The 21,622-nt window shown below is 32.4% G+C and overlaps 1 protein-coding gene across 1 annotated transcript in view; it reads right to left on the bottom strand.

The window, feature by feature from the left end:
* Positions 1-3,236: 3,236 nt before the first annotated feature.
* Positions 3,237-21,622, bottom strand: part of LOC136036325 (mitogen-activated protein kinase kinase kinase 15-like) — a 35,326-nt gene continuing 16,940 nt past the window's right edge. Inside the window, exons 3-4 of the mRNA XM_065718483.1 lie at positions 17,227-17,303; positions 3,237-7,985 (exon numbers count right to left, since the gene is read on the bottom strand). Of these exons, the coding sequence (XP_065574555.1) occupies positions 7,886-7,985; positions 17,227-17,303 (177 nt within the window). The 3' untranslated portion in view covers positions 3,237-7,885. The remainder of the gene's footprint in view (positions 7,986-17,226; positions 17,304-21,622) is intronic.

Raw genomic sequence — 21,622 nt, forward strand, 5'->3', positions numbered from 1 at the left:
AAACTACCGTTTTTAGATGTATTAATTATTCGTAAAGCTGATGAACTGGATTTTACTATATATCGAAAGCCAACACATAACAATAGATATCTTCACTTTAATTCAAATCACCCCCCACAAGTTAAAAGAGCAGTTGTAATTTCCCTCATTGATCGTGCCCTAAATATTTGCTCCCATTCATATATAAATGCAGAAATAAATTTTATCAGAGATATTCTTTTTGGTAATGGATACCCCATTCCTTTTGTAAATAAAATAATTAGCCGTAGAATAAAAAGACATTCTTGTAAAATCGAAGAAGATACTTCACAATGTGAGGCTATTGATAAGCCCTCAAATATTGTCTATCTTCCGTATATCCCAAAGATTACAACAAAATTAAAAAATATTTGCACAAAAAATAATCTGTACGTAGTTTTTACTAATAATTTTAAAATCATCAATTTCTTAAATTCGGGTAAAGATAAGACCCCAGTTACTCGCCAAAGAGGGGTCTATCAAATACCCTGTGATTGCGGAAAATACTATGTCGGCAGGACCCATCAGAATCTAGACAAAAGGTTACAACAGCATAAAAATGACATAGACAAGGCCTTAATTTCAAATGGTTCCAACAATTCCTTTGATTCTGCTCTAGGTTGGCATATTTTTAATAATCCGTCCCACATGATACTTTTTGAAAACTCTTCACTCATTAGTAATGATTTGGGAATAAAACAGGTGGTTCGAGAATCAATTGAAATTAATCTCAAAATCAATAAAAATATTTCTTTGAACAGGGACTTGGGGGAATACTCACTAAATTCTTTATACTCAAATTTAATTAAAAATGATCTAACAAAATATTTTACTAAACCAATTTATAATAGTACTGAACCAACTACGAAAAGGCCTTTGAGACAGGCTGCTAAACAAGCAAGATTAGCTTTAAGAAATTGCATCTAATCATTTTATTCTCTTTAGTTTGAATGAGTTTATATTTCTTCATTTCATTCTTTTCGCCAGTCCTGGTTGAACTTCGCTGAAGTAAGGATGCTAGGGCTATATTTTTAAAAAAAATTGTTTTAATAAGTGTTTTTATATTCAGTTTTAATTCTCACAATTTGATGTAAGTTCTTTTATATATATATATAGTATTGTATTGTGCTGAAGACGGCCCTTGGACATAGGGCCGAAATATCTACATAAATAATTTCCATTGTCTTGAAAAAACTTTCCCTATTGTTTCTACGTTGTATTTGTTTGTTATGGAAAGGCAGTGTGGTCTTCGTCGCTATTTAATTTACATTATTTTTTTGAAACCGGTAGTTGTGAGATTGACCCTTGTCAATAGTATCAGAAACCCTAAAAAAGAACCAATGCACACTTGAAAGAGATTTAATGTTTACTTTGATTCGAAATATGAACAATTTTTTTAAATTTAAGAACGTTCATATAATTTTAGGAAAATTGAAACATCCCAGAAAGGGTGTAATTTGACGGAAAATATATCAGTGTGACAATAAAAATATGTAAATTGTCCGAAAATTGTTTAAGAGAGGTTTAGCCCCCCGTCTATAAAAAGAGGAATATTTCATTTTCCCCCAGAAGCATGGCCATGGAGGCATATTAATTAGTTTGTTTCCTAGCTTTTTTCCTGGAAGGAAGCTGTTGAAATAATATGAGGAGGATTTCGAACAAAAATATAATTTTCTAGCACTGTTTTTAAGTAACGAAAAGATCACGCCACAGTAGCGTCGATATTTACCATTATTGGTAAATAATGGCAACTAAATAATGGTAAATGGTAAATAAACCATTTAGTGCTGAAAAACAACTGTTTGACTCGAATAGTGCCAAACTGGCAAAATGATTTCGATCTAAAATTTCGAGATAGGCAGTCAATTTAAAATTGTCATCGAAAAGCAGTGCACGGAGCGTCAGCCAACTTCAAAGCCAAAAGGACAAAGAAGGATGGAGTCGTTTCTTGAAGTGCTTTCTGCCGAAGAAGAAGAAGTGTAAAAATCCAAGTTACAGATTACATAGTGCCACACAGTGTTGTAATCGTTCATAAAAATGTATATGCATCCTAAACAAAACAATAGTTTCTTAGGCTTGACTCACTTGAGTTTCCATCCACATGTATAGAATATTGCATAGTTCTGTATTAACTATTAGGGGATGGGGGGGGGACAAGTATATTCGAACAAAAAAAATTGCCAATTGTCGTCACAAGCCTTGAAAGTATCTTTAAAACAACTGAAGCTTTTATCAATGAAAATATCAGAATCATTAGAAATATCAGAAAATATCAGAAGTGCTTATTGTAGCGACTTCATAATAACCTTGTCTTTATAGATTTGCATGTTAATGTCTTCTTTATCTAAAATTGAAAATATAGTTGATCAAATTATATCAGCAGAAAGTTAATTTAACGAGTTTGTAAAATAGCTTGTCATACTCTCCTTGCCAAACTTTCTTGTAGCTGTTAGACCACAAAACTTTCTAAATAAGTTGAACCAGATGGTTTATTTTAAACAAAGTTGACGTTCAATACAAATGAATAAAGGCAAGATTCATAAAAAGCAATCAAAGTTTTTTCATTGAACAGGGCCAAGAAATACTGTAGGCGATTTCAGTGGCTGGAGGGGAAAGTAGGAGCTTAAGGTACAAAGGATAGTGAAAATGAATTCCGGTTTTGAACTACTTTAATAAAAACGTGCATGTCATATATATACATCTAAAAAACTGAAAAGCTGGGGGATTCAGTTAAAAAAAAACAAAAAAAACCTCTATGCGCAGTTTCGGTAGTAACGGGTGCCCAAGTAAAAAAAAAGCGAAAAAAGCGTGTTCTGGCAACACTGACACAATTTTGCAACAGTCAAAAGATAATATTAAAGAATCGCCGTTTTCAGGTATGAATTCGCATAAGACAGGTTCAGGGGAAAAGATGTCTTTGTTTGATACCCTTGGGACTTGAACGTCAACCTACGTCATATAACTGGGGCTGAATATCCATTCCTCAAAATTCAATTTTCTAGATCATCAAATTCGCAAGGTAATTAAAAGCTGCCCTTCTACACCCTACTGCAGAGTACTCTGCTAAGGACAAAAAGCGTTTTCTCTTTCTTAAATAACATTGGACTACAAAGCTGTTTCAGTTAACCTATTTTTTTTTTAACCTAAAATAAAAACAGCGTTAAAAAATTTTGGAGAAGAACTAAAAGAATTGGAAACATAAAACAAAAAGATTCTTCAGTTACACTTTTATTTATTTCGATCAATATTGTAAAACAGAAACAAACACAACAACAAAAGAAGATTTATACGAGCAAAACAAAGAAAACTGAAGTTTTCGTAGTTTTAAAGAGCCCCCCCCCTCCCAAAAACTCCTTTATACATATCTGGTCACCATACTGAGCTATAAAAAGAGACCAATATACAATTTAAGTATTGGTCCAAATATTTTAATAATTCCATTCATAGACAAAGGAAAATTGAATTTCGAGTAATACTAATGAACACTTTCTTAAATTTGAGGCAATTAGGAAAATCAATAATTCTGTCATTTTCCATAGAAACTTGCACACTATTCTGTTTGCAGCTTTAAAACAACAACATTATTAACTACGACAAGGAAATCCAATTTTAGATACCACCAATCCAGATGTCAGCACTTACTACCAAGTTTTGCACTCCGGCGACATCTCTTTTCATGTTCTGGCACCTTCCCATCCCACCTATGAGATTATAAAACAATTTTTTTTACCTCTATCAAACAAGAAAATTACTTTATTATTAATAATATGAACAACTTATCACAATAGCTATAATAAGGAATGCATGTCTCATCAATTACTATACTTTATCAATTATCTATATTATATTTTATCAATTACTATATCAGTTACAATTACCATACAATTACTAGTTGCTTCATTTTAAACCAAATTAATCAACTGTACGAACAGTTTAAAATGTCTACTCCTTATCCAGTTAATTTCAGATTCTTTATTTGATTATACATAATAGGACTGAACAATGACAGAAGGTTGAAGGATAAGGCGTGAAAACAGCTGTATCAAAAAGTGACTGACAAGGAAACAAGTGGCATATATATTTACACATATATAGCCAGAGATAAAAAGAAGTTCAAGAATCCATAGAACCTATTAACAGAATTAATTAACTAATAACTAACACAATTAATTTATCTATTAACATAATTAATGGGTCCAGTCAAAGGAGAGAATGTTCATATCGTCTCAAATTCGTACAAGTCTGTAAAAGAAAGACACCAGATTTACCCCTCGCCTCTCCCTCCACCCTGAATCGCGCATCGACCCCTGATTATAAATGTCGTATTAACCAAAAGCCAATTGGTCTCAAATTATTTATTAGATGGAGTTAAAGACAATTGAACCTGAGAATCAAAATCGTAAAGACAAAAATAAAACGAATAACACCCTAAAATATTGGCCTTGTTAAAGTAATTTCTACCCCTGTTATAATAAGGAAATACATATACACATAAAGTACACTCTTGAGTAGCGATCATATTCTTGAGGTTATCATATTTTTTTTCTTTTTATTAATTTCTAGCACAGTACCAAGGCATAAAATAATAAATTGATTGCCTAGGACTAAATAATCAAAAATATGATAGTACAGACTTAGTGCAAAATATCACTACGAAACTAAAATTTCGAGATAAGTTATAAAGGCACGTTTTTGAATATATCAAGCAGAAGGCAGTCAATATATGTGATTTGCACAACTGATAAATAATATTTGAAATAGCACCAAAATAGCACACAATAGCACAAATAGCACAAAATAGCACACAAGTAACTTGGTTAGTCTGACTCTGGTGTAGAGAAAATAGAACAAACAGTTAAAAGAAAATAAGTAAATAACTAAAAACAATACATCATGCATAAAAATCGAAAAAGAAAACATACTAGCCCTATAGAATACTAAACACGTTAAAGCAATTTTCGAGCTTGTTAGATAAACTACTATAATCTATGTAAGGTAAAGAAACCGATAGTCTGCTAAACAAGGAATAGAACCTTGTGGGGGGCAGGGGGTTCTAAAAGAATTAAGGAATCGTTATAAACAAAGCAATTTTTTTCAAAGGAATCTGTTGTTATTTTTATGATCCCTTTTTATCTTCTTTTATAGCCTTTAACGCCATCACTTATCAAAAAGATGGCAGTGCTTGAACACCCACGAGAAAAAAGATAGTCATTTTAAAACTTGCCAAATTCCTATATAGGAAAGGCTAATATTTTATTGAAGATTTTTTTATTGAAGGAACATTGTTTTTTAGATAAAAATAACTTAAAGTATTTAATAATGACATAGATTTCAATAAGACAACTATAAATGATCGACAATTCAAATAAATTTTTTACAGTAACAAAAAAACGGCAGTTAATAACTATGGCAGAGTTAGTCTTCAAGGACAAGACAAAGGAAGCAAACTCCAAGAGTAGAGCTTCCCAATGTTTAAGGAACGTCTTGTAAGAAGGTGATTAGACTTTTCGGGAACAATTATTGAATTTCGAGCAAGTATACTGTCTTTCAACTTTCCTACAGGCTAAATGGGGTTCATTTTATGATTAATTAGAATTATATGTCACTGCTACGTCTAAAGGTCCATATAACATTTTGATACTTCTGAAATAACTATTATAAATAGTTTCCTCAGCTGCATTCAATTAGACAACCGCCAGGTTAATGTATGCTTAATCACGCCTCAATACTCCTGATCTACATTTACAGTTGGTTCGGCCTTTAGGAGCAACCCGTAAAAAAAACTGATTTTTTTTGTTGTTGCTCAAGAGAAGCTTCTGTAAGTTTTCTACATAGAGTTTTCGGGCAATAACGATTGCAATCGTGTACTTTGTGTTTGATCTGACGCTGTTTATTAGGGCTTTAAGTATGGGCGTATGCAAGATTTGTGTACGGGGGGAAGGTTTACAAAAAAATATCTACAAATGCATCAAAATTATTTTAAATGCATTTTTACTATTTTTTTTACGGGTTGGCCGTTTTTTTTGGGTGGGGGATTCTAACCCGGTAACCCCCTTCTCTGGATACGGCCTTGGGTTTAACGCAATTTTCCTAAATTCCCAAAAATTATAAAATTTTACTGTTAAAACTCATCGAGATAATAGTTACCATTCCTGGCAATTTTTTTTTCACAAGCCACTTTTTTGTTACTAATGGCTTTGGTTTGTTCTTTACTAGGTTCCAGCTGCTACTACAACCATGACAGCTTAGTAAACAGTTTTCGATAATTAACTCCATGAGCATAAAAATGTCGGATACAACCTTTAGGCATAATAATAACGATAAGTAATCCTATAAGGGGGATAGAATCAAGTACTAGGAAGAGCGGGAGGTTATAGCTTGTAGGCAAGGCAAGAACGAAACACTTGAGAAACAACTCTAGGCAGTACAGGAGTAACAAATATCTTTAGTCTACTGACAAGGCAGTTTATTTAATATTCTAAAACTCAGTTGGAAACAAGGAAATGGAATTTCAAAAGGCAGAAAAGGGTTGGTATCAGAGGCCTGTTTTTATCACCGTAACAAGCTATTGTAATAATTTTGCATTGCGAACGAAACTTGTCACTTACAAATGTAAACGGAACCGTAATAATTCGAATTAGAGACAATTGTTGATTGATTTCGAGCGTGAGATTGAACAAATTCGAAGGATAGAAATAAACTTGAATATTTCGTTTAATAAATAACCCTAGATGATTTTGATGTTTTACAGTTTTGCACTGTATTCTTTAAGTCATCAAGTATTACTGTCAGTCCGACTCGTAAAAACCTAAGAAAAATGAATATAAACAAATTTTTTGATGCGTTAGAAAAATTTTCGTACCCCCTCCTCCGAAAAAAAATCCTTTTGCACCTTCCCCCACCCGTCCCCTGAAGAAAATAATGGATACGGTCCTGGAACATACCATTTAAAAATTTCCGACCCAATTAATACATTTCCCTGAATTCAAACGTATTAGTTTGGACGGCGGAAACAGGCCTCAAATTATTTACTTTACAAATAAATGGATGGTTGTTGGCCTATTATTTGGGTTAGCTATCCATCCAGCAGGCGATTAAATGCCGAAACAACCTGCATACCAAAAGTTAGCCGCAGGGCTTAAAAATAAAAAAAAATACTTGAAGAAAAAAAAGATTAAGAATCACGAGTAGGCATACATATTTTTCATATTTCAGCCGATTTAAGATATTTCAGCCGATTTAAGCAATTAAAGAATCTCAAACTACACTTCAAGAACACTGGGTTTGTTTAGATATATTCTATCCATAAAATCGATGGATAAACTATTTACCTCGAAAAGTCAAAACTTAAAAGTTAAAACATTATAATTAAGCTTCAAAACTCAAAGCAATGTGGAGTATCGCTCAGCCGTCTAAAATCAAGATAGATTAGGTAAATTTTTCATAATCTTCTTGTTCAAACTGTATGAAAAATGCATACACATCTACTTTTTGAATTATCTCAAAAGCAAAAAACGTATATTTAACTGAGCACCTTCAAACTTATTTATCTAAAATATAAAACTTGTTAATTAAAGGAAAAGAGATAGTAAATAAAGATAGACTTGCTCATTATAGGACTGTTGATATTCCGATAGCTCTATATAGACAAATATAGAAAAGTTGTTCCAGTCAATCAAGTACAGTTACTCTCACATTAAGAATAAAACTGGTCCATCTTTATTTACTAATAGAATTATTCAAATATTATTTTACATAAATAACATGCTCTAACTTTGGGCTGATAAATTTTCAGGGGAAAAATTTTCAGGGATACTCTTATAACAAGTGAAAAATAGGCAGTCTGTGAGTATTTGTCATTTCCAAATCAACCTCTGCTTGAACCAGATGCCTCAATATCCGACTGAGACATTTTTGATTTACGATACTCTTGTATAGCTCTATAAAGTCGAAGTTCAACTCCGGCTCTAAAATAAAATAATCCAGATTAGAGAGCATAAGTGATAAACTAGAGAAATCAGAAGTGTAAGAGAATAGGTAGTGATAATTGAAAGTACTGCTATTAAAAGTAGTAAACAAAATTATAAAAGTTCGACTCCGGCTTTAAAATAAAATAATCCAAATTAAAAAAGAATAAATGATAAAATTGAGAAATAAGAAATGCCAGAGCATAGTTATTGATAATTGAAATTGTTGCTATTAAAAGTAATAAACAAAATTATGAAATTTCAAGACCTGCTCTAAAATATAATAATCTAAATTAAAAAGCATAAATGATCAAATAGAGAAATAAGAAGTGCGGTAGGATAGTTAATGATAATTGAAATTGTTGCTATTAAAAGGAATAAACAAAACTATACAAGTTCAAGTCCGGCTCTAGAAATATAATAATACAAATTATAAAGCATAAATGATCACATAGAGAAATAAGAAGTGCGGAAGCATAGTTAGTGATAATTGAAACTGTTGTTATAAAAAGTATTAAACAAAATTATAGAAGTTCATCTCCGGCTCTAAAATAAAATAATTGAAATTAAAGACCATTAGTGATCAACTAGAGAAATAAGAAATGCAGGAGCATAGTTAGTGGTAATTGAAATTGTTGCTATTAAAACTAATAAACAAAATTATACAAGTTCAAGACCGGCTCTGAAAATATTAAATAAAAAAATTAGTTTTTTTTATTTAATTTCTGAACGTTTTTGAATTAATGTATGTTTTATTTTGGCTCTCCACACATAAATTATTAAAATGAAATTTGCATATTAATTCTTTTTTTTTGGCTAGATGGCTTTCTCTTAGTTTTGATCAGACGATTTTGAGAAATAAGGAGTGGGGAAGGAGGCCTAGTTGCCCTCCAATTTTTTTGGTTACTTAAAAAGGCAACTAGAACTTTTAATTTTTAAGGAACGTTTTTATTAGTAAAAAATATACGTAACTTAAGAATTAACTTACGTAACAAACTTTCATAACCTTATATTTTTATTATGTATACGAGGGGGTTTGTACCCTCGTTAATACCTCGCTCTTTACACTAAATCGTAAGTTTTGTCCCAATTCCTTAAGAATGACCCCTGAATCAAAAAGGCCGTAGAATGAATAGTTGAAATTACTTAAAATGCTTTAGCATAAAGAGCGAGGTATTTATCTCCTCCTAAATACCTCGCTATTTAAGCTAAAGTATTTTTAGAACCCCTCATATGCGTAATAATCTCTGTTCGTTTTAAGTTTCAATGCTACTCTTTACTTTAAATTGAAAAAAAACTTTTTCATGTTTACTTTTTCATTGTTTTTTTTTATAGTAATGCTAGAAAATCCTGCGCCCTTTTCATTGAATTTCTCTTCCCCCATGACATATTCTGCATGACTTGCAGCCCCTCCCCCAGGGACTGTGGGAGAGTAACTCATTCCCAAACACATAGTTTTTATGGTTTTCGACTATGCAGAACAAAATTGCTATCTCAAAATTTTGATCCGTTGACTTGGGAAAAAATGAGCGGGGGGGCCTAGGTTCCCTCAAATTTTTTTGGTCACTTAAAAAGGGCACTAGAACTTTTCGTTTCCGTTAGAATGAGCCCTCTTGCGAAATTATAGGACCACTTGGTTGGTGCGATGACCCCTGGAGAAAGAAACAAAAAAAAAACAAAAAAAATAAAAAAATAAAAAATAAACACGCACCCATGATCTGTCAGCTGGCAAAAAATACGAAATTCCACATTTGTAAATAGAAGCTTGAAATTTTTGCTATAGGGTTCTCTGATACGCCGAATGCGATGGTGTGATTTTCGTTAAGATTCTATGAATTTTAGGGGGTGTTTCCCCCTATTTTCCAAAATAAGGCAAACTTTCTCAGGCTCGTAACTTTTGATGACAAAGACTAAATTTGATGAAACTTATATATTTAAAATCAACATGAAAATCCGATTCTTTTGATGTATCTTTTAGCATCAAAATTCCGTTTTTTAGAGTCTCGTTTACTATTGAGCCGGGTCGCTACTTACTACAGTTCGTTACAACGAACTGTTTGATAAAAATCCAAATTATAAAGCATAAATGATCACATAGAGAAATAAGAAGCACGGAAGCATAATTAGTGATAATTGAAATTGTTGCTATGAAAAGTATTTAAAAAAAATTATACAAGTTCATCTCCGGCTCTAAAATAAAATGATCGAAATTACAGACCATAAGTGATCGACTAGAGAAATAAGAAATGTCGGCGAATAGTTAGTGATAATTGAAATTGTTGCTATTAAAAGTAATAAACAAAATTGTAAAAGTTCAACTCCGGCTCGGAAATAAAACAATCCAAATTAAAGAGCATAAGTGATCAACTAGAGAATAAGAAATATAGGAGCATAGTTAGTGATAATTGAAATTGTTTCTATGAAAGGTAACAAACAAAATTGTAAAATTTCAACTCCGGCTCGAAAATCAAACAATCCAAATTAAAGAGCATAAGTGAACAACTAGAGAAATAAGAAATACAGGAGCATAGTTAATGATAATTGAAATTGTTGCTATGAAAGGTAACAAACAAAATTGTAAAAGTTCATCTCCGGCTCTAAGATAAAATAATCCAAATTAAAAAGCATAAATGATCAACTAGAGAAATAAGAAGTGCGAGAGCATATGTAGTGACAATTGAAATTGTTGCAATGAAAAGTAATAAACATAATTATAGAAGTTCAACTATGGCTCTAAAATGAAATAATCCAAATAAAAAGCATAAATGATCAACTAGAGAAACAAGAAGTGCGAGAGCAAAGTTAGTGATAATTGACATTGTTGCAATGAAAAGTAACAAACAAATTATAGGAATTCAACTCCGGCTCTAAAATAAAATCCAAATTAAAAAAGTAGAAATGATCAACTAGAGAAACAAGAAGTGCGAGAGCGAAGTTAGTGATAATTGACATTGTTGCAATGAAAAGTAACAAACAAAATTATAGAAATTCAACTCCGGCTCTAAAATAAAATATTCCAAATTAAAAGCATTAATGATCAACTAGAGAAACAAGAAGAGCGAAAGCATATGTATTGACAATTGAAATTGTTGCAATGAAAACTAATAAACAAAATTATAGAAGTTCAACTATGGCTCTAAAATAAAATAATCCAAATTAAAAAGCATAAATGATAAACTAGAGAAAGAAGAAGTGCGAGAGCAAAGTTAGTGATAATTGACATTGTTGCAATGAAAAGTAACAAACATAATTATAGAAATTCAACTCTGGCTCTAAAATAAAATAATCCAAATTAAAAAGCATAAATGATCAACTAGAGAAACAAGAAGTGCGAGAGCATATGTAGTGACAATTGAAATTGTTGCAATGAAAAGTAAAAACAAAATTATAGAAGTTCAACTATGGCTCTAAAATTAAATAATCCAAATTAAAAAGCATAAATGATCAACTAGACAAACAAGAAGTGCGAAAGCAAAGTTAGTGATAATTGACATTGTTGCAATGAAAAGTAACAAACAAAATTACAGAAACTCAACTCCGGCTCTAAAATAAAATAATACAAATTAAAAAGCATAAATGATCAACTAGAGAAACAAGAAGTGCGAGAGCAAAGTTAGTGATAATTGACATTGTTGCAATGAAAAGTAATAAACAAAATTATAGAAGTTCAACTATGACTCTAAAATAAAATAATCCAAATTAAAAAGCATAAAGGATCAACTAGAGAAACAAGAAGTGCGAAAGCAAAGTTAGTGATAATTGGCGTTGTTGCAATGAAAAGTAACAAACAAAATTATAGAAATTCAACTCCGGCTCTAAAATAAAATAATCCAAATTAAAAAGCATAAATGATCAACTAGAGAAACAAGAAGTGCGAGAGCATATGTAGTGACCATTGATATTGTTTTAATGAAAAGTAATAAACAAAATTATAGAAATTCAACTATGGCTCTAAAAAAAACACTCCAAATTAAAAGGCAGATATGATCAACTAGAGAAACAAGAAATGTGGGAGCATAGTTAGTGATAATTGACATTGTTGCAATGAAAATTAACAAACAAAATTATAGAAATTCAACTCCGGCTCTAAAATAAAATATTCCAAATTAAAAGCATAAATGATCAACTAGAGAAACAAGAAGAGCGAAAGCATATGTAGTGACAATTGAAATTGTTGCAATGAAAACTAATAAACAAAATTATAGAAGTTCAACTATGGCTCTAAAATAAAATAATCCAAATTAAAAAGCATAAATGATAAACTAGAGAAAGAAGAACTGCGAGAGCAAAGTTAGTGATAATTGACATTGTTGCAATGAAAAGTAACAAACATAATTATAGAAATTCAACTCCGGCTCTAAAATAAAATAATCCAAATTAAAAAGCATAAATGATCAACCAGAGAAACAAGAAGTGCGAGAGCATATGTAGTCACAATTGAAATTGTTGCAATGAAAAGTAATAAACAAAATTATAGAAGTTCAACTATGGCTCTAAAATTAAATAATCCAAATTAAAAAGCATAAATGATCAACTAGAGAAACAAGAAGTGCGAAAGCAAAGTTAGTGATAATTGACATTGTTGCAATGAAAAGTAACAAACAAAATTATAGAAACTCAACTCCGGCTCTAAAATATAATAATCCAAATTAAAAAGCATAAATGATCAACTAGAGAAACAAGAAGTGCGAGAGCAAAGTTAGTGATAATTGACATTGTTGCAATGAAAAGTAATAAACAAAATTATAGAAGTTCAACTATGACTCTAAAATAAAATAATCCAAATTAAAAAGCATAAACGATCAACTAGAGAAACAAGAAGTGCGAAAGCAAAGTTAGTGATAATTGAAGTTGTTGCAATGAAAAGTAACAAACAAAATTATAGAAATTCAACTCCGGCTCTAAAATAAAATAATCCAAATTAAAAAGCATAAATGATCAACTAGAGAAACAAGAAGTGCGAGAACATATGTAGTGACCATTGATATTGTTTTAATGAAAAGTAATAAACAAAATTATAGAAATTCAACTATGGCTCTAAAAAAAAACACTCCAAATTAAAAGGCAGATATGATCAACTAGAGAAACAAGAAATGTGGGAGCATAGTTAGTGATAATTGACATTGTTGTAATGAAAAGTAATAAACAAAATTATAGAAGTTCAACTATGGCTCTAAAATAAAATAATCCAAATTAAAAAGCATATATGATCAACTAGAGAAACAAGAAGTGCGAGAGCAAAGTTAGTCATAATTGACATTGTTACAATGAAAAGTAACAAACAAAATTATAGAAATTCAACTCCGGCTCTAAAATAAAATAATCCAAATTATAAAGTATAAATGATCAACTAGAGAAACAAGAAGTGCGAGAGCATATGTAGTGATCATTGAAATTGTTTTAATGAAAAGTAATAAACAGAATTATAGAAATTCAACTATGGCTCTAAAAAAAAAAACACTCCAAATTAAAAGGCAGATATGATCAACTAGAGAAACAAGAAATGTGGGAGCATAGTTAGTGATAATTGAAATCGTTGCTATCAAACAAAATTATAGAAATTCAACTCCGGCTCTAAAATAAAATAATCCAAATTAAAAAGCATAAATGATCAACTAGAGAAACAAGAAGTGCGAGAGCAAAGTTAGTGATATTGACATTGTTGCAATGAAAGTAATAAACAAAATTATAGAAGTTCAGTTATGGCTCTAAAATAAAATAACCCAGATTAAAAAGCATAAATGATCAACTAGAGAAACAAGAAGTGCGAGAGCAAAGTTAGTGATAATTGACATTGTTGCAATGAAAAGTAATAAACAAAATTATAGAAATTCAACTCCGGCTCTAAAATAAAATAATCCAAATTAAAAAGCATAAATGATCAACTAGAGAAACAAGAAGTGCGAGAGCATATGTAGTGACAATTGAAATTGTTTTAATCGAAAGTAATAAACAAAATGATAGAAATTCAACTATGGCTCTAAAAAAAACACTCAAAATTAAAAGGCAGATATGATCAACTAGAGAAACAAGAAATGTGGGAGCATAGTTAGTGATAATTGACATTGCTGCAATGAAAAGTAATAAACAAAATTATAAAAGTTCAACTATGGCTCTAAAACAAAATAATCCAAATTAAAAAGCATATATGATCAACTAGAGAAACAACAAGTGCGAAAGCAAATTTAGTAATAATTGACATTGTTGCAATGAAAAGTAATAAACAAAATTATAGAAATTCGACTCCAGCTCTAAAATAAAATAATCCAAATTAAAAAGCATAAATGATCAACTAGAGAAACAAGAAGTGTGAGAGCAAAGTTAGTGATAATTGACATTGTTGCATTGAAAAGTAACAAACAAAATTATACAAGTAGAACCCTGGCTCTAAAATAAAACAATCCAAATTAAAAAGCATATATGATCAACTAGAGAAACAAGAAGTGCGAGAGCAAAGTTAGTGATAATTGACATTGTTGCAATGAAAAGTAATAAACAAAATTATAGAAATTCAACTCCGGCTCTAAAATAAAATAATCCAAATTAAAAAGCAGAAATGATCAACTAGAGAAACAAGAAGTGCGAGAGCAAAGTTAGTGATAATTGAAATTGTTTTAATGAAAAGTAATAAACAAAATTATAAAAATTCAACTATGGCTCTAAAAAAAACACTCCAAATTAAAAGGCAGATATGATCAACTAGAGAAACAAGAAATGTGGGAGCATAGTTAGTGATAATTGAAATCGTGGCTATCAAACAAAATTATAGAAATTCAACTCCGGCTCTAATATAAAATAACCCAAATTAAAAAGCATAAATGATCAACTAGAGAAACAAGAAGTGCGAGAGCAAAGTTAGTGATAATTGAAATTGTTTTAATGAAAAGTAATAAACAAAATTATAAAAATTCAACTATGGCTCTAAAAAAAACACTCCAAATTAAAAGGCAGATATGATCAACTAGAGAAACAAGAAATGTGGGAGCATAGTTAGTGATAATTGAAATCGTTGTTATCAAACAAAATTATAGAAATTCAACTCCGGCTCTAATATAAAATAACCCAAATTAAAAAGCATAAATGATCAACTAGAGAAACAAGAAGTGCGAGAGCAAAGTTAGTGATAACTGACATTGTTGCAATGAAAAGTAATAAACAAAATTATAGAAGTTCAACTATGGCTCTAAAATAAAATAATCCAAATTAAAAAGCATAAATGATCAACTAGAGAAACAAGAAGTGCGAGAGCAAAGTTAGTGATAATTGACATTGTTGCAATGAAAAGTAATAAACAAAATTATAGAAATTCAACTCTGGTTCTAAAATAAAATAATCCAAATTAAAAAGTATAAATGATCAACTAGAGAAACAAGAAGTGCGAGAGCAAAGTTAGTGATAATTGAAATTGTTTTAATGAAAAGTAATAAACAAAATTATAAAAATTCAACTATGGCTCTAAAAAAAACACTCCAAATTAAAAGGCAGATATGATCAACTGGAGAAACAAGAAATGTGGGAGCATAGTTAGTGATAATTGAAATCGTGGCTATCAAACAAAATTATAGAAATTCAACTCTGGTTCTAAAATAAAATAATCCAAATTAAAAAGTATAAATGATCAACTAGAGAAACAAGAAGTGCGAGAGCAAAGTTAGGGATAATTGAAATTGTTTTAATGAAAAGTAATAAACAAAATTATAAAAATTCAACTATGGCTCTAAAAAAAACACTCCAAATTAAAAGGCAGATATGATCAACTAGAGAAACAAGAAGTGCGAGAGCAAAGTTAGTGATAATTGACATTGTTGCAATGAAAAGTAATAAACAAAATTATAGAAATTCAACTCCTGCTCCAAAATAAAATCATCCAAATTAAAAAGCATAAATGATCAACTAGAGAAACAAGAAGTGCGAGAGCAAAGTTAGTAATAATTGACAATGTTGCAATGAAAAGTAACAAACAAAATTGTAGAAATTCAACTCCGGCTCTAAAATAAAATAATCCAAAGTAAAAAGCATAAATGATCAACTAGAGAAACAAGAAGTGCGAGAGCATATGTAGTGACAATTGAAATTGTTTTAATGAAAAGTAATAAACAAAATTATAGAAATTCAACTATGGCTCTAAAAAAAAAACATTCCAAATTAAAAGGCAGAAATGATCAACTAGAGAAACAAGAAATGTGGGAGCATAGTTAGTGATAATTGAAATCGTTGCTATCAAACAAAATTATAGAAGTTCACCTCTGGCTCTAAAATAAAATACTCCAAATTAAAAAGCATAAATGCTCAATTAAAGAAAACTAGCTTACCCGTCGTGCGTTGTTGCAATCTCAAAAGAAAGAAATTCCGAAGAAAATTCCGCCTCCACCACGCAAAATCCCTCCCTATGTAGTAAAAACCATCTATTTTTATATTTAAAGTATTTGAGCCCCCCACCCCTATGCGAGGAATGTTTTCCTGCAAAATTTTCCTCCAATGGGGAATCGGATCGAAAAATATGATAATGAACTAAATCGATAAACACGAACATCGATTTCTTTTAAATGTCAGTATGTCCACAATAGAGTTAATCCCGCACTGAATAAAGTTTTCATTTTCCATACATTTACGTAAATTAGTTAATTAGTTAAATTTGATAGCATATGCAAAGAGTCCAAAAAAGATATGCAAATAAAATTCATTTTAATATAAAAGATTCTCTTCCCAAGGGGAATCCCCCTTCCCTTTAACCAAACAACTGAAAACCAAATTCAGAGAATTGAAATATAAAAAAAATATAATTTTGGAAGTTTGTCTGATAACAGAATCCAGGATTAACTAAGGCGTTAATTGAATATCAAGAGAATATGAATGATTTGAAGAACGAATTGTCAATTATTTGTATGAGGGTCTCCAATTTCAATCAGAGCAAAAGTACTAAGAGAGAAAGAGAAACGATTCTTCCTTGACTAAACTTCACTTAGCATTAACCGATTCAACTAGCTTTAAAATGTACACCCCCCCCCCATTTCTCTGTAAAACGATGAAAAAGATAAAACTCTTGCAAACAGATTGTAAGGATTATTCAACACGCATGGATCATTTGAAAGGAATATAAATTGGATTTTAATAATTATAAAAAAAAAGGATAAAAAAGACACATTAACATCTACCTCACAGAATCGAACTAAAAGGTATGCATTTACATCTAAGACCCAAAAATTCTAAAGGAAATTTAAAAAATAGAGGAAGAACTTACCTCAAATTTAGTCTCCTCAGATCATCTCTTTCCATAAAATTGAGAACATCATCTAACCTGTAATCTTCGAGTATGAACTAAAATGTAAAGACATAGTAAATAATTTAAAGTGATAAATGCAAACCTGGGGATTTCTCTTAAAACTCTCGTTTTCATGAAAAATATATAACACTAGCTGTTGGGGTGGCGCTTCGCGCCATCCCAACACCTAGTTGGTGGGGGCGCTTCGCGCCCCCCAAGCCCCCCCGCACGCGTAAGTCGTTACGCGCCATTGTAGTAGTGTCCCTGTGTCCCAACTGTGAATATATATATATATATATATATATATATATATATATATATATATATATACATATATATATATATATATATATATATATATATATATATATATATATATATATATATATATATATATATATATATATATATATATATGTTTTTAACTACGTAAAACTTGCGAATATACAACATTCTTTGCTGTCCCATTGCCTGTGCATATAAATAGATTGTCAGGTTTACCGACTCTTGAAAATGCAACATATAATTGTCCATGGGAAAAACAATCAGTATTCAGATCTATACCTCATTATTCTAATAATTGCCCTTGAGCTTTGTTGATGGTGATTGCTAATCGAACATTCCCTGTGTCCCCGTCATCATTTATATATTCCCCTTTGCCCCCCGGTATCACCGTTGTAGTTGTGTCCCTGTGTCCCGGTCGTCATTTATATTCCCTGTGTCCCGGTCGTTATTTGTGTCCCGGTGTCCCAGTCTGTAATTTCTCTTTGAGTGTCCCGGTCGTCATTTATATTCCCTGCGTCCCGGTCGTCATTTATGTCCCGGTGTTCCGGTCTGTAATTTCGTCAGTCGACAAACATGACGTCAGTCGACAAACATCGCTGTCCCATTGTCTGTGCATATAAATAGATTGTCAGGTTTACCGACTCTTGAACATGCAACATATGATTGTCCATGATTGCTAATCGAACCTTCCCTGTGTCCCGGTCGTCATTTATATATCCCCCCTGTGCCCCCGGCGTCCCCGTTGTAGTTGTGTCCCTGTGTCCCGGTCATCATTTATATTTCCCGTGTCCCGGTCGTTATTTGTGTCCCGGTGTCCTTATAATGACGTCAGTCGACACACAAACATGACGTCAGTCGACAGACACACAGACAAACAACTTATTTTTATATATATACTAGCTGTTGGGGTGGCGCTTCGCGCCACCCCAACACCTAGTTGGTGGGGCGCTTCGCGCCCCCCCAAGCCCCCCCGCGCGCGTAAGTCGTTACGCGCCATATTAGTTACGCGCCATTGTAGTTGTGTCCCTGTGTCCCACCTGTGAATATAGATAGATTTATATATGTGTTTCAAACTACGTAAAAATTGCGAATATACAACATTCTTGGCTTTCCCCCTACTGGGAGCTTGCCGTTTCCAATTGCCAGCAATTGATCTGAAAATGTTTGACCAGAGTCATCGTTTTGCAATCGGACACGCAAATTTGTAGATAATTTTAATATTTTTACGTGTGCCCATAAATTAGAATTTTTCAGGCAAGCATTCATTTCGTCTGCAGGAGTTAAACTAAGTAAAAATTGCGAATATACAACATTCTTGACTTTCCCATTGTCTGTGCATATACAAAGCCGTATGTACTAATAATGACGTCATATGCAAACGCTCTTTTTACAAACAAACAAACATGCATACACACAACTCGTTTTTATATAGATAGATAGATAGATAGATACAATACAAATTAACTGCGTAAAACTTGCGAATATACAACATTCTTCGCTGTCCAATTGTCGCTGCATATAAATAGATTGTCAGGTTTACCGACCCTCGAACATGCAACGTACAATTGTCCATGGGAAAAACAATCAGTATTAAGATCTATACCACATTTTTTCTAATGATTGACCTTGAGCTTTGTTAATGGTGATTGCAAATGCTAATCGAATTGGGAATTGCAATCTTTTAAATTGAAAAGGCAGATCCGTTGGAATCATGGGAATGCGAGGAATAAGAACAGCCTCACCCTCAAAAGGCCCTGTCAAGATTGTGGCCTCTATTAGGTTTTCCATTGTTTTTTTTTTTACGGCAAGTCGCGTGCCATTGCAAAGCTTTGGTGGGTTGATATTTCTTAAAAGTATTATTGGTACGCCTATTTTTAGTTGTAGCACGTGTGGTGGAAACCCTGAAAGATCTATGGAATTTAAAAATTCAGATGGATAATTAACCGCTTCATTTGGTTCCAAAACTGTGTCGACTGACTTGTAAAGGACTGCCTGGTCTAGAATCTTGGTCAAAACAATATTGTTGATTTCGTGGATGTCTATATTTTTGGGTGCGAGAATCGCTCTTTCACTTAGCCATTTATTATTTTTATAATTTTTTAGAATATTCGGAAATACTTTTTCAATCAATTCATTTTTGGACGTCACTAAATTACAGAAATCAGCAGGTAGTTGTATACGTCCTGAAATTGAGTCTACTGGGAGCTTTCCGTTTCCAATTGCCAGCAATTGATCTGAAAATGTTTGACCAGAGTCATCGTTTTGCAATCGGACACGCATATTTGTAGTTAATTTTAATATTTTTACGTGTGCCCATAAATTAGAATTTTTCAGGCAAGCATTCATTTCGTCTGCAGGAGTTGATCTAGGTGTTATAGGTAATGTTTGCCTGAAATCTCCCGCAAGCAATATTAATGTGCTGCCAAAGGGTTTCGACTTCCCTCTCAAATCTTTCAAGCATTGATCCAGAGCCTCGAGCGATTTTTTGTGTGCCATTGTGCACTCATCCCAAATAATAAGTTTGCATTGCAGCAATACTTTACCCATCCCAGATGATTTGGAAATATTGCACGTGGGAGTTTCTGTAGAATGCAAATTGAGAGGCAATTTCAAAGCGCAATGAGCAGTTCTTCCACCAGGCAGCAATGTTGCGGCTATTCCGGACGACGCAATTGCCAACGCTATATCATTTTTTGATCAAATTGATGCCAGAATCAGTTTTATCACAAACATTTTACCAGTACCTCCTGGCGCATCCAAAAAGAAAATTTCTCCAACGTTGTTATCGACACAATGCATTATCGTATCATAAATGTCTTTTTGTTCCGACGTTAACTTGGAAATGTTATTTTGTACATACGACAATAGATCACTCGTACTGAAACTTTGTTCACGATCCAATTCTACACATGTCGAAACAGCAGCGATACGGTTAGGTGAAGGCATTCCCAAATCCTGAAGAGGTTTGTTTGCCATACGTACGCACAAATCTTCTATAATAACTAAAGTGTAGTTATAAATTTCTGATGTAAAATCAAAAGTCATATCTGACGTCTCTAACTGTTTTCGATGGAGTATATCTTCGGACATTTTTGACTTATATTTTTCCCATAACTCTGTAGGAGCTGATGGAGAGCAATTTGTTAAAATGATGCGAAACAATGCACGAATTTGACTTGGGGTTGACGTTTCGCACGCGTCATTGATGCAGTTATCCCAGTGTTGGTCATTCTTCAATAAATTCAGAGCTTGGCATGCACTACGGTAAGTGTCATGTATAGTACCGTTTACAGTTCTCAAATACTCAAAGGATGTCGGACCGGGTACATTCACCAAAAGCAGGCGTAGAAAGAAGCATTCATGTTGATTGGGGTGAACGGTGTAGAGTCTTCCTATCGTGGTATCTTTGAAGATGGTAGGTTGGCCGTCGACTGACTGGCTTCACTATGAAAAAAATATCGCCGAACTTTTGTTTTTTTAACTAAAATCTGGTAGGCATTGATGACCTTATCCAAGTCAAAATCGCAAACCCAATCATCATCGCTATCATTTTCAGTTTTGATATGTTTTGACTCTCGCTGTCCAGGTGGATCTTCATCTAACTGCGCGGTTTTGCGTTCTTTAGCCTCAAGCCTGTTTCCTTGCTGTTCTTTTGATTCCTCGGCACGCTTTCTTTTCTGACTTTCTCTATCAGCAGCAAGTTTTTTGGCATAGACTCTTTGAGCATCTTCATCGGCTTTTGCCATTGTAAGTTCATCAGTCATTTTAAACTTAAACATTAATAGATTTCTACGTGAACATATGTCTTAAATATCTTGAATGACGTCACCGTCAAAGCAAAAATGACGACAACTAATTTCATGACGTCAGTCAACACAGAAACATGACGTCACCTGATCCACAGACAGACACACAGACAGACAACTTATTTTTATATATATATAGATACATATACTAGCTGTTGGGGTGGCGCTTCGCGCCACCCCAACACCTAGTTGGTGGGGGCGCTTCGCAACCCCCCAAGCCCACCCGCACGCGTAAGTCGTTACGCGCCATTGTAGTTATGTCCCTGTGTCCCACCTGTAAATAT

The sequence above is a fragment of the Artemia franciscana genome, chromosome 2, assembly GCF_032884065.1.
Source record: "Artemia franciscana chromosome 2, ASM3288406v1, whole genome shotgun sequence".
Classification (NCBI taxonomy): Eukaryota; Metazoa; Arthropoda; class Branchiopoda; order Anostraca; family Artemiidae; genus Artemia; species Artemia franciscana.